The sequence below is a fragment of the Rhincodon typus genome, chromosome 1, assembly GCF_021869965.1.
Source record: "Rhincodon typus isolate 14 chromosome 1, sRhiTyp1.1, whole genome shotgun sequence".
Classification (NCBI taxonomy): domain Eukaryota; kingdom Metazoa; phylum Chordata; class Chondrichthyes; order Orectolobiformes; family Rhincodontidae; genus Rhincodon; species Rhincodon typus.
This window is the reverse complement of record NC_063332.1, coordinates 47557608-47572319: the sequence shown is the minus strand read 5'-3', so window position 1 is coordinate 47572319 and position 14712 is coordinate 47557608. Positions and strand designations below refer to the sequence as shown.

Here is a 14712-nt window from a genome sequence, read left to right as displayed (position 1 = left end):
GGAACCAGATCAAAGATGGATTACCAAATACAGTTCCACTCACTCCAGAGGTGATTGCAATCGAGTCAGGTGGTACAACCGCATTTCTCAGTTAGAGATGGATAGGCAATGGGATCCTATATCAGTTGGTTCAATTGCAAACAAATGAGTATTCAACTGGTGATTGCACCTCACAAGTGAGCATAACCAGGCCCTTATGGCAGAGAATTTTATAATTCAGCAGGTGGGAGCATTAATGTGGTAATTTGTAAATTATACGTACCTCAATAGTTTGTAGTAAGCAAACCGAAAAACTTCCTGCAGTAACACAGAGAACATCACACCAAAGATAATGAGAGATTTCTGGAGTTTTGCATCCTCTTCATTGCTGGCCTTCACAGCAATAAACCACACTAATGAAGACAGCAGCAAGGATAGTAACCAGAAAAATGCCCTGCAACAAAGATATCACTCAATTATTAAGTTGGCATAAATTAACAAACTTAATAGAATGTTAGCTCGCAGACAGTGATTTTGCCTGCAAGACTCCAGGAAATGTTTCAATGTTTCAGTGTTGAAGGACAGCATGATGGCAAGTAAAACTAGGCTGGTTTTGGCTTTAAGGCTTTTGCAGATAGCACTTGCATTTTTACATTATACGCCAACAGAAGTGTGAAGTAAAATTATTGGTAATTGCTGAACAGAAGACGATGTAAACTTGGATGTCTATATTTTTCTAGCTTCTCTAAAGATATTTCCAACAAATTCAAAAGACTACATTACAACTGTACCACTGAGTAACTATTTAGCTTGATTTTATAGCAGCATTCTGTGATGTATATTCTGAGCTACTTAGCCTTCCGCTGACTGTCTCACCTCCATTTTCGCAAATCCAGGGTTGAATTTACTTCTGCATTTACATTTCTATTTCAATACCATAAAACAAATACCATATCATAATTAATCTGCATTATATTAAGTTAATAGTATTGCCACACACCTTAAATATAAAGTTGGTCAAAAGGTTGATGTAATTAAATAATTCACTATTAAGAAATCACAACATAAACATGGATGTCCACCCGGAACAACAGTTCACTTTCATCCAATTGGGTACTAATTTGTTTTAATGATGTCATTCTTTTTCTTCCTACCGGTAGTTAATGTATTGATGATTTGTCAAAAAAACTTGTTAAATTTTCTTACTAAGATCTGAAAAATGTTTTGACTGCAGATTTTCTTTAGAGGATTCATTAGAACATAATAGATGGTGATGAAGTAACCAACAGAAATTTTTTGTACATAAAAAGCTGCAAGTGAAAAGAAAGGAAGAATCACATGTGGCAGACAAAGCCAGTGACCGTTGTCACTTCTGTGACTTTACAGAAAAGGTTTCACTCAGACAAATTTATCATATAAAAAGTTAGAGAAATTGGAAATATTGACATTTGTGTTTGCTTTCATTGTGTATCTATAACTTCAAGGAATATGGCAGACTAGGACTCCAGGGAAAGAAGCAAAAGGGGTTTAGAAAATAAAATTCTATCTTTGGCAATGTCACATTAACTTCCTACTTTTCTTATCTTACTCCAGATGCTTCCAGAAGTGAATCTAACATCCTCTCAGGGGCCAAGAAAACCCTTCCATTGCCAGCACACCTCTTGAAGCAGCCCTTCATGCCTATGATCCAGCAAATGTCTTCTTCAAAAAGCAGCTCAGGTAATGGAAGGTCTTTAATCAATTTGGATAAATGTGAGGTGGTTAAACAAACAAGGGTAGAACTAATATTAATTAAATGGTAGGGCCCTGGATAGTGTTATCGAACAGAGACACCTAGGGGTTCAGGAGCATAATTCTTTGAAAGTTGCATCAAAGGTATTCAGGGTAGTTAAGGCAGCATTTGGCATGCTTGTGTTCATTGGTCAGAGCATTGAGTATCGGAGTTGGGATGGCATATTGAGTTTGTACAGGATGTTGGGTAGGCTTCTTCTGGCGTACTGTGTGCAATTCTAGTCACCCTGCTATAGGAAAGATATTATTAAATTGGAAAAAGGTTCAGAAAAGGATTTACTAGGAAACTGCTGGAAATGGAGGTTTTGAGTTACAAAAGTAGACAGGATGGGCTGGGACTTTTTCCACTGGAGTGTAGGAGGTGAGGGGTGACGTTAGAGGTTTATAAAATCATAAGGGGTATTGATAAGGTGAACTGCAAGGGTCTTTTCCCTAGGATAGGAGAGTTCAAAACAACTTTTTTTTTTAATAGAGTGGTTTCTGTGTGGAATGAACTACCGGGGAAGTGGTGGATGCAGGTACAGTTACAACATTTAAAAGACATTTAGATAAGTACATGAATAGGAAAGGTGTGGAGGAATATGGACCAAACACAGGCAAGCGGGACTAGTTAATTTGGAAAGATGGTCAGGGTGGGGTCTGTTTCCACACTGTATGACTAAGTCGACCATTCAGCCCCTTGAGCCTGCTCTACCATCCAAGAAATCATGGCTGATTGATTTCAAATTCCACATTCTTTTCTATCCTCAATAATACTTGATTCTCTGGTCTAAGAAGTATCTACCTACAATAAAAAAATTGATGGAATAACTCGGCAGGTCTGGCAGTATTTGTGCACAGAAAGCAGAGTTAACATTTTTGGTCCAGTGACCCTTCTTCAGAATCTTCTGCTTTCTCTCTGTACTTGCTGCCAGACCTGCTGAGTTTTTCCAGCAATTTTTATTTTGTTTATGATTTGCAGCTTCTGCAGTTCTTTGATTTTTTCTTTGTTAAGAATCTACCTACCTCTGGCTTAATATTAACATGTGGACTAGAAGCAAAGTCAGATGCCTTTAATTCCCCATCACATGCAGAAAACAAATCTTCTTGGGTTTCCAATTCATTGTCCAGAGGCTTTGGTACTAGGTTGGGGTTTTCCTTCATGTGGGCTGCAGTCCCCAGGAGGGCCATAGGCTGAACTTTTGAGGTTGCAAGCTCCAGGCTGCAATGATTATTTTGAAGTTCTGATCAACTGCTTACAGCTAAAGAGATAGTAGGAACTGCCGATGCTGGAGAATCTGAGACAAGGTGAGCTGGATGAACACAGCAGGCCAAGCAGCATCAGAGGAGCAGGAAAGCTGACGTTCTGGGTCTAGACCCTTCTTCAGAAAATCAGCTCTGCTTACAGCTGAAGGTCCTTTCAAATCTTCACTTTCTTTTAACAGTGGCTGTAGCCTAACTCACTGATTCCTGCTCTGAAAAACAGTGAAAAGGCAGGTGCTTTTTATGTTAAAAGCCTGCAATTAAAAGCCTGTCCAAGCTACTTCCCTCCCAATTCTCCACTCTCTGGGTTGGTAATTTTCAAGCCTTGGGACGAGGTCTTGATGAAAAATGTTTGGGAAGCACTGCCATTAGGTGCTTCAAAATACTCCCTCATTAGTGTACTTATAGGAACACAAATAACATGCAGAATGTCACAAGTCGTCATTCAGGGAGAAAGTCATGCAGCTAAACAATGAAACCCATTGATAAAAACTTACTAGAGACTGTGAGCAGAAATATGGAGAGAAAACTATAGATTGTGAATAGTCCAAGTGAAGAAACTTTCGACTGACATCACCAGTCCAGAACCAAGAAAACCCCAGCCTCTCATTGAGTTGCAGTATGCAAATGATGCTTGTGTGTACAAACACTCAGAATGACATCCAAACCATCATTAATACATTCTCTGGGGCTATAAGAAAATGGGATTCAAAGTAAAGATCTGCACAATAAAGGCTGTCCACGAGTCAGCCCCAGTCACTGACTATCGGGATCCACAGTGAGTCACAGGGCGTCATGGATCATTGTTACACTTTGGATCCTGCTATCTGTAAGGGCAGACATCAGTAATTGCAGGACAGGTGCTCCAATATCAGTGTCCTCTCTCATGTCAATACCCACAGCATCAAGACACTGGTTATTATCGATCAGCTGATGTAGATAAGCCACATCATCTGCATGCTTGACACAAGATTTACGAAATAAGCTCTCTACTCCAAACTTCATCACAGCAAATGATTACTAGGAGGGCAGAAAAAGCAGTGCAAGGATGTCTTCAAAGTCTCCCTTAAAAATGCAAAATCCCCACAACACATGGGAATGTCTTGCACATGACCACTTCAACTGGAGATGAAACATCCATGAAAGTGCCAACCATCTCGACCATCTCCAGTAGACTCCATTGGCCCCAAGCACTAACAGTGGAAGGGGCCTGCAAACACTCAATCCAGCTTTTCAAAGACCATCTTTACTTATATCTATAATACAACACAACTGCCCACCCAACACCCCCAACCACCCCCACACACTTCCAGAAGAAGTGGTGGATGCGGGTATAGTTACAATGTTTAAAAGATATTTGGATAAGTACATGAACAAGAAACATTTGGAGGGATATGAGCCAAGCGCAGGCAGGTGGGTAATGGGCGGCATGGATTAGTTGGACCTAAGGGTCTGTTTCCGTGCTTTTTGATTCTATGACTAAGCCATGAGGCATCAGCCCAAATTACATTGCAAAGTTGGTTCTTACAGTATATTTTGTATCAATAATAAAACCATTAAAAAAAGGTACAGGAGTAGGCCATAACATTCTTCGAGCCTGCTTTGCCATGTATGCAAGCAAGCATTCATAACTACAACAGAAAGCCAACAGTACTAAAAAAAAACCTTGAAGTCAGCAACTGGAGTTATGGTTCAGGAACACAAAGAGCAACTGATACATGAGAAACAGTTGCAGCTGATGACAGTGGGCCATAGGCATGCAGGCCAAGGCCCCTGACAAAGTTTAGGTTCCAGGCTACAAACTTACTTTCTGGCAGATGGTTCCATAGGCCAGTTAGATTATGAAACTTAGCACTACTAAAATCGTTAAAAATATATCACATAAAATTTGTTTTAAAAATCCACCACAAAATAGCAAAGGGACTAAAGAATGAAATCTTGTAGAAGTAGTACTTAATCACAATGTCTGAAACTGAAATATGCAAGCTCGAGAGAACATCTGGTTCAGGTTTGACTGTGTATCATAAAACCTGAAGATAAAAGAAAACTGAACAAACATGTACAGTCATAGTCAACAATGTATCAACATGTGCATGTGTGTCTTAGTATATTGGTGTTTATGGGATCAAGTTCATTTTTGATGTCTCATGCAGTCAAATAACTTGTTAATATTCACTGCCACAAGTGGTTGTGACTTGAGTGAGTTACCAAAAGGACATTGACACCTGGGAACTATAGCTCCTTAACTTGTCAAGAGAGGACAAATGAAAGACAGGCAATACATTTAAAACGTTTTAAGAGAATCGCTAAATATTTACCAGGATGTTGCTGGGACTGGAGGGTTTGAGTTATAAAGGAGAGGCTGGATAGACTGGGACTTTCTTCCCTGAAGCATAAGAAGCTAAGGGTGATCCTACAGAGGTTTATAAAATCATGAGGGCCGTAGATAGGGTAAATAGCAAAGGTCTTTTCCCTAGGGTGGGCAAGTCTAAAACTAGTGGGCATATTTTTAAGGTGAGAGGAGAAAGATTTAAAACGGATCGGAGGAGCATCTTTTTCAGAGGGTGGTTAGTGTGTGGAATGAACTGCAAACAGGAAGCAGCAGATGCAGGTACAGCTACAACATTCAAAGATATTTGGACAATTACATGAATAAGAAAGGTTTAGAGGGATATGGGCCAAACGCAGGCAAGGGGGGCTAATTTAATTTGGGAAACTTGATTGCCACAGACAAGTTGGACCAAAGGGTCTGTCTCCATGACTCTATGCAGCTGTGTAAATACAGCTGAGATACTAGTCACCGATGATCTAGTTGAATGGCAGAAACAGACTGGGGAACTGAATAGTTTAGTCCTATTTCTGTCCACCATGGGTGAGTGCAAAAAAAATCACATTGGATATTCTAATGCCCAATCAATATTTATCCTGCAACAAAAAACCACAAAAACAAATTAGCTGGTCTTCATCTCACTGGTGAAATGTCATTTTCTGCACATTCACCAATGACACCGAGCTCCTCTTCATCAACAGCTCTCTCAACTCCTTCACTGTTGAAAAATATTAAACTATTTGTACAACATTGAGAATTGGAGGAGCAGAAAAATCCTCTAGCTAAACAATGGAAGGATTAAAGCCATCACCTCTAGCCCATCCACTCTGTTCCCGAGCCACCGATCCTATCCATGCCCCTGACAACTGATGAATCAGTCTGTTTGGAACTTTTGTATGAAATTTGACCCAAAGATGAGCTTCTGATCATATATGCACTTAACTACCATGACATATTTCCACTTCCATAATGTCACCAGAACCCTTTCCCATCTCAGCTCATTTGCTGTTAAGACCATCATTCATGCATTTGTAACCTCCAGATTTGAGAATTCCAGTGCATTCCTTGCAGATCTCGCACCCTCCAGCCACTTTGAAAGTCGTTGGGATCCAAACTCAGCTGTCTATGCCTTAATTTGGATCAAACCCCATAACTCAACAGTCTTTTGCTTGTTGACAGACATTGGCTCCTTACTAAATGGCATCTCAATTTGCAAAATCTCTCTCTTCCCTCCAGGACCACAATTCTCTTTTTCCACCAAATCTGTTCCAGCATTGGTCCTATACTCTGGAATTTCCTCCAAAACCCTTCTACCTTGCTTTCCTCATATTTAAAAAAAAAACTCCTTAAAATCTGCCCCTTTGGCCAAGCAATATGCCTAATATGATGTTAAAGGCCCTGTATAAATACAAACTGAAAGTAATGTAGTACTGCATTTGTGGGTCTTCATGGTGTGCAATTGGCCACCACATTTTTGAACATAACAATACTTGAAAAAATGTCACTGACTTAAGGTATTTGAGTGTCGTGAAAGGTGCTGAATTCTTTCTACATTCTATACACATCAAAGCTTAGTGAAATTTCTGGGCCAGCATGTTTGAATTGAGTTCCTAATGATCATGACAAAAAAGGAAATCATGCAGTTAAGTAACATATTGCAATAGAGTTGCCTCAGCAATCACAAGACTAAGAAGTACGTTCCAGGGTCTCAACTACGCAAATGTAACTGCAGGAGATCTACTCAGATGTGTGGCCCTCTTATGGCAGAGTGGTAGTGCCCTTACCCTGGACTAGGAGGCTGAGTTCAAGGCCACCTGCTTCAGGTGCTCCAGGTATGTAATAACACCTCTGAACAGACTGATTAGGAAAATAGGTTAAATTCTTTTAAATTATTTTTTTTTTAAAATCAGAGAGTGCTGGAGACTCTCAGCAGGTTTGGCAGTAACCACTCGAAGATGAATAGATGGGGTATTTTTTTTAAGTCCAAAATGCCTTCTTCCGAATTGATAAACCACTCCTGATCTAGTGTAATTAGGTGGCATGCACATGAGCTCAGCTCCACTGATTTGTACCCAAATTTCACCTTTGAATTCTTCAATTAACCTGAGGAGCGAATTTGCACGCTTAAATCAATCAACTGTCAGACAGGTATCAAATTAATATGAAGTCTTAGAAACACAGAATTGTTACAACACTGAAGGCACCCATTCAGCCCAATGTCTCTAGGCTGAACTCTCCTGCCTTTTCCCCCCTCAGTCTATATTATTTTTCCTTTTCAGGTAATGATCTAGTTCCCATTTGGAAGCTTTGAATGAATCTGCCTCCACCACACTTTCAAACAGCATATTCCACACCTTTTCCACTCACTGTAAGAAAAGGTTTCTCATATCACTATTGTTTATTTTAAATCTGTATCCCCTTGTTTTCAATCTTTCCACTAACAGTAGATTTCACCCTCTCTATTCTGTCCAAATCCCCCTCAATTTTGAACAGCTCTATCAAATCTCAGTTCAACTTCCTCTGATCGAACAGAAAGAGTTTCAACTTCTCCAATCTTTCTATGTACCTGGGATTCCTGACCCTGGGGCCATTCAAATGAATATTTTCAGCAATCTCTCTAATGCCTTCACATTTTTCCTCAAGTGCAGTGGCCAGAACTGGAAGCAATCATCCAGCTGTGGCCAAACCAATGTTTTATTGTGAAAAGACACATTATTGTTATGCTAATGCACCTGGACTCAATTAGGGGCCCCAAGCTTAAACTCTGAGGGACACTGACTCAAATCCCACCAAAGCAGCCAATAGAATTTAAATTCAATTATTCTGGAATAGGAAGTTAATCTCAGTGATGGTGACCATGACAACTATCATTCAGTACTGTAAAAACAAATTTGGTTCCCTTAGGGAAGGCCATCTGCCGATTTTACTAGGTCTGACCAACTTGAGACTCAATATAAAAACCGAAATAACTGCAGATGCTGTAAAATTAGGAACAAAAACAGAAGTTGCTGGAAAAGCTCAGCAGATCTAGCAGTGCAGGAGAAGAAAAATCAGAGTTAACGTTTTGGATCCGGTGATCCTTGTTCAGAACCTCATTCTTCACACGTACTGCTAGACCTGCTGAGTTTTCCAGTAACTTCTGTTCATGTTGTTGCTGTGGAGACTTAGTATTGTTGTTGACCTTAAGGGCCCTTTGAAACGGCTGAGTAAGCCATTCGGACGGGCAGCGATTGGAGCCTTTAAAGAACAAAGAGGGAATAAAAATCAACATAACCGTCTTGCTCTTGTAATCTATGCCCCTACTATCAATGCTAAGGATGCTATATACTTTATTCTCACCCTCAACCTGTCCTGTGACTTTCAATTACTATGTCCCTTTCTCTTGCACCCCCTTACAAGCGTTCTCTATTTTTTCTTATTGTCTGCTTGGGCCCTTCCTAGCTTGGACCCTACAGCTCTCTGCATCAAACACCATTGCCACTTGACTGCTCATTGCACCAAACTGGCAGTCTTTTTCAAATTTTCAACGCTTCAAGATTTCATACCATCCACAATTTTAAAATTATGACTGGAGACGGATTTTTCACTAACATATAATCAGGAAGAGCAATGGTCCCAACACTGACCCATGTGGAACTCCTCTACAAACATTCCTCCAGTCATACAAACATCCATTAACAACTGCTCTCCATATCCTGTCACTCACTCAATTTTTTTTAAATCTAATTGCTACTGTGCCTGCATTTGATCATAATCAGACAGGACAGGTCTTAACAGGGACAAAATCAAAAATTGCTTTGAAAACTCAGCAGGTCTGGCAGCATCCCTGGAGAAAAAGCAGAGTTAAAATTTCAGGTCCAGTGGCTCTTCTTCAGAACAGTTTGCAAAAGGTGGGTACCTATGCTAAAGAAGGGGTGGGGACTTGTGCACTTTTTCCTCTAATCAAAGAAGATCACAAGAAACAATACAATACAATACTGCATGCAGTAGGATTTCACAGAATAGAATCATAGAATCCCTACAGCATGGAAGCAGGCCATTTGGCCGAACAAGTCCACACCACCCCTCCGAAAAGTATCCCACCCAGACCCATTCCCCTACCCCTGCACTTCCCATATCCAACCCACCTAACCTAAACAACCCTGGGTACTATGGGCAATTTAGCATAGCCAATCCACCTACTCTGCACATCTTTGAACTGTGGGAGGAAACCGGAGCACCCGGAGGAAACCCATGCAGACACAGGGAGAATGTGCAAACTCCACACAGACAGTCGCCCAAGGCTGGAATTGAACCCGGGTCCCTGGCGCTGTAAGGCAGCAGTGCTAACCACTGAACCACCGTGCCACATATTATGCAGAGGCGTATCAATAGAATATTCTAAGCAACTATAAATGATGCAGCATATGGTGAAAATGGCAGCTGGAAACTTTTCTAACGTATTTAACTCTGAAGAAATTTGTCTCTTATTGGCACTGCCTTTTTTGCTAAGATTGAACAATTTAAATTGGACCACATTATCCAAGTAAAGCTTATTTGATTTCCATATCGTACTGACTAGAGACGGATGGATGACGCTCCACTTAGCTATCGTCCCATGTGGACATTTCTTCAATTCATAAAATTATTTAATGGATAAAGATCTATTAACCCTTCTCTCCAGTTCTGTTATGAAACTTCAGAGTAAGAAGTGCAGTTATTTTTTACGTACTCAATATTAATTAAAAGAGTATTAGCTTAATCTACAGACTGCACGTCACCTCTTAGTTTAAATTAATTTGGCTGCTTGACAAAAGAACACAAGTATTTTCTTTTGGATTATATCAATTACCTCTCCCTTGACAAAAAAAAATGAGGATTATAGTCATTACTAACATCCCATACACAATTAATCTCAGATAACACATCAAATCCTAGCATCCTGGAATATTACATAGCCAACAGCTTTAAAAGGCTAGAAAAACTGAGCAGACCAGGTAGCAGTGGAGACAGAAACAAAGTTGACAATTCAGGTTGATGACCTTTAACCATTCATGACAGATGGGCAATAAGGGTTAGGAATTCTTAAAAGGCTCAACTGTTGCATACTGTCAAATCAGAGCAACACATGTATCTAGTAATCATTCTAAAACACTTAGCTCAGCCTTGTTAACATGTATTCCCAGATCTCCTTCTGTCCAACTGAAACATAATAACATCATTTCATTCACTGTGGAGGTGCTTATAAAGTTGTCATTATTGCCCTTCAGAGAATTTACCCTCAATATTTGTCCTACTGCCCCAATCCCATTTTCCATCAAGATCTCCAAACATGCTGTCACCTCCCAAAATTACCCACATCTCTTCCTGTACCCTATTTAAATCCATTTTATCAGCTTTCTGCTTCTTCCACAGCACCAGAACTACTTTAATGCTAGACAACAAGGTGCAGGGCTGGATGAACACAGCAGGCCAAGCAGCATCATAGGAGCAGAGAGGTTGACGTTTCGGGCCTAGAATGCTAGTCAGTGATGACACTCAACATGATTATGAGCAAGTGTGTATTATCTAGCCTAAACCTTTGCCAGCCAATCACTATGCCTCTAATGCCTCTCCACCAGTGCCCAACTTGATAGGCGGTCTGCCTTTCATTCTAACCATACAGCTGAAGCACAAGTTCTCCAAACGATTTTATTTCGTCCACTTAATTTTAGACTTCCCCTAAGAGTGTTTGCTCTCCACACCTCCATTGCATGCCAGTCTGACATGATTCACTGACTGGGTCAGTATCCATATGTACTCAACTACTTCAACTCCCTCAAGACTGCTTATCCAACAGCCTTTTTAAAATTTATATTTCCTTCAATAACGCAGAAGAATTATAGTATCATCTGCTCACCTGGAACAAACTCTTGCCTACAGTTGTCTCCCCCATTTCAGTCTCAGGCAAAATGAGCTTCTTTGCAGCCTCCTATTCAAACGGAGCTTTTCCACCTTGTGCCCACTTCATCAAAATGACTACTTACTTCCACATGCAAAACATTATCCAGATATTTCTCTACCTTGTTCCATCTGCCTTTAATATGCACATCCATTGCTTTGTCAGCAGGCTTAGCTCCCCAAATGCTTTCCTGCCTGGCTGTCCAGCCTTCAATGAATTTTAGCTCATCCAAATGTCACCTCTTTATATTCTAGCATGAACCAAGTCCCAATCAACTATATTTACACTGCGCTATATTGGCTTCCATTCCCCTCATGTGGCAGCATAAAAAAATTCACAATATTGAGTTTAAATTCCTAATTTTTTCTTTTCAATCTTTCTAAACTCCACTGATCAACAACCACACTTCAAACTCTATTTCTATTTCAAACTCTGCTTCATCTACATCCAAACTTCACTCTGTATCACCTGTTAGCTGTTGTGTTTTCCATAAACCCCTCAAACTCCTTCCATTTCATAATCTCCTCCTCAAAATCCATTCTTATGACACTCCATTTGATTATGCCTTCTGCTTTCTTTAGCTCAGCTTCAATTTTCCTGCTTACACCTCCAGAAAACGCCTTTGGGCATTATCCAGGTTAAAGGCACTGTATAAATGTAATTTGTTGGAGCACCAGCACCGCCGGGGTGTGCAACAAGACAAATTTACATGACTAGTTTTTGTTCTAACTATGGGAATATAATTGAAATGAAATCGAGGACTTTTAAATGGGGAAGGAATAACATCTCTATCATCTGATCTATTTAAACACATTCTAAATTAGCTTCATCTGAAGACTACACTTTATTTTCTCTACATAAGGAAAGATAACCAGCGTGGAAGGGAGAAAGGATTGTGAAAGGCAAGTGTTTCAAACAAAAACATTCTTCATTAACTTTAGTTCTCCTTTAAATTTTCTAACATGTCACTAGAGTTTTAAATTCTTGGCTAGTCAGCAAAAGCAGATGCTGGTTCTAAATTTTACAGTTCAAGCATTCAAACTTTGATAAGGAAGAAACAAAATAATCACAGGAAAAGGCCAAAGACAGGTTAACATGAAACAACAGCTGGTAACTAATCAGTGAACAATAGGAGAAAAAAACCTGCACAAAACCCTATGGAACTCGACAACAGAGAAAACAAAGGAGTTGGTACAAATTGATATCTGCCACTACTTCCCACGTCATTCTAACTTTCTCAACATTTTGGCCAGCCAAATCTCATTCTATAAACAAGGTCACGGTTTTTTTTTAAAACGAAACGTTGTGTCAACGTGTTCTGTCACACAGAAATGAAAAAAAACCTGTTGGATTCGTTACCATGTCAGGAAGTTCCAATCCCAGATGGAGAGCAAACGGAATCTCGATACAGGAAACTTGATTTTAAGGGTGTTTTAAAAAAAAGGTGAATGACACAGATGTTATAGATAATGTCAGCTGAAGTGACAGCTATTCTGCTAGGCTTCTGGCCCCAACCCAAAATTCAGCTCGCTCTCTGAACCCGAAGCCCCTATTTATGCACTTGCATCATTTCCTATGGGCTTATCCACGATCAAGTTTAATGAGCAGCAATGGGATCATGGGCTGGGTGAAGAAAAGGAGCAACTCTGATTGAAAAAAAAACTACCAGAAAGAGGGGAGGGAAATAAAAGCAATTTTTTAATTTCAGACAGGAAGATAATGAAAGAAGTCACGTTCAGATGCAGTTTTGAATTCGTGTTTTTGGCCGGACGGACAGAATGCTTGAGGCGAAATAACAAAAAAAAAAGCACTTGCCGCGGCAGGGGAAAGAAAAGTAACCCTCGGATCATTAAAGATCAGTTTCAGAACACTGATGAGAATCAGTCTGTGGAGGGGGCCGCGACAGCGAAAGGACGGTGGGCCGGCCCCTGGACCAAGCTTACCCGGCAATCAGGATAATAACTCGGAGTGGGTCCTTGGCGATGGTGAAGATGAACAGAGCCAAAGCGGGACCGAATGCGATGAAAGTGCAACCGAAGAAAACAGCCACGGTCATCTCGTCAGCAGCGGGCCCGGGGGGCGCAGCTCCGACCCAGTGCCCGGGACATGACAACCCGCTCCGCTGCTGAGGCCGGGCGGGAGTACGCTACTGTCCACAAACACGCTCGCTCGCTCGCTGGCTGGCCCACCCAACCAACCAACCGCACCGCCCGTTCCGAGGCTCAGCACCGACACCGACAGGGCCTGGTCTCCACCTCCGGCCTTTCCCCGGGTTCCTTGTCCCTTCACTAGAAACAAAAGGAAATCTACACAGCGCGGGCGGGGAGGGGAGACGGGCGAACCTGCCCCGCCTCCACTGCTCCGCCCTCTGCACTCTCCACCCACCACAGCCACATCTCGCGAGATCTCAGCGCGCGCGCTGTTGGGAGGGGGCGGGGTAAGAGGTGACGCAGAATGGGATCAAGCCCCTCCCCTTTGGTGTCAGTCTGTGTTTCAAAATCAACTGAAACTTCCTCTGGTGCAGCTATCGACGAGGCGTATTCAGGATTGCGGTGCAACGCTCTGCACTTGCTGAGATAAGCGAGGCTTCCAGCAACACCAGGCAAGGGAGTACAAGTTGAAGGGTGGGGCCCTATGAGGTACACAGGGTCCTTGGTGTGCATGTCCATAGATCCTGAAGGCAGTAGGACAGGTAGATAAGGTGGTTAAGCAGGCAGAGATAGTAAGAACTGTAAATGCTCTGGAGTTAAGGAGGCATGTGGGATTAGTCTAGACATTGAATACAGTAGCAAGAAAGTTATGATGGAGCTGTATCTAACATTAGTTGGGATACAGCTGAAGTACTGTGTACAGTTCTGGCCACAACACTACAGGAAGGATGTGATTGCACTGCAGAGGTTGCGCAAGAGATTCACCAGGGCGTTTGCTGGGTGGGAGCGATTCAGCAATGAAAAGAAACTAGAAAGGCTGGTGTTGTTTTAATTAAAGCAGATAAGCCTGAGGAGAAATCTGATTTGATGTGTACAAAGTTTTAAGAAACATTGGTTGGGTAGATAAGGAGAGACTCTTCCCCTTAGCATAGAGGTCAGTAACAAGGAGCTGCAGTTTCAATTTAAGTACAAGAGGTCTAGAGGGGATTTGAGAAAAAGAAGTTTGACCTTCTCAAGGACAAGGCAACCCCATTTGATTGACACCATGTCCACCACCTACAACATTCACTCCCATCACCCTTGACATAAACTTCTAATGGTGTGTACCATCCACAAGATGTACGGTGGTAACTTTCCATAGAATCCCTGCAGTGTGGAAGCAGGCATTTCAGCCCATCAAGTCCACACCAACCCTGCAAAGAGCATCCACCCAGACCCACCCCCTATCCTATCCCTGCATTTCCCGCTGTAAACACTATGGACAATTTAGCATAGCCAATCCACCTAACCTGCATGTCTTT

General features: G+C 41.4%; 1 protein-coding gene across 1 annotated transcript in view; it reads right to left on the bottom strand.

The window, feature by feature from the left end:
* The window catches only part of LOC109922005 (gamma-secretase subunit Aph-1b), a 70579-nt gene extending 56930 nt beyond the window's left edge, over positions 1-13649 (bottom strand). The window contains exons 1-2 of the mRNA XM_048599181.1: positions 13205-13649; positions 263-433 (exon numbers count right to left, since the gene is read on the bottom strand). Of these exons, the coding sequence (XP_048455138.1) occupies positions 263-433; positions 13205-13317 (284 nt within the window). The 5' untranslated portion in view covers positions 13318-13649. The remainder of the gene's footprint in view (positions 1-262; positions 434-13204) is intronic.
* Positions 13650-14712: the final 1063 nt, after the last annotated feature.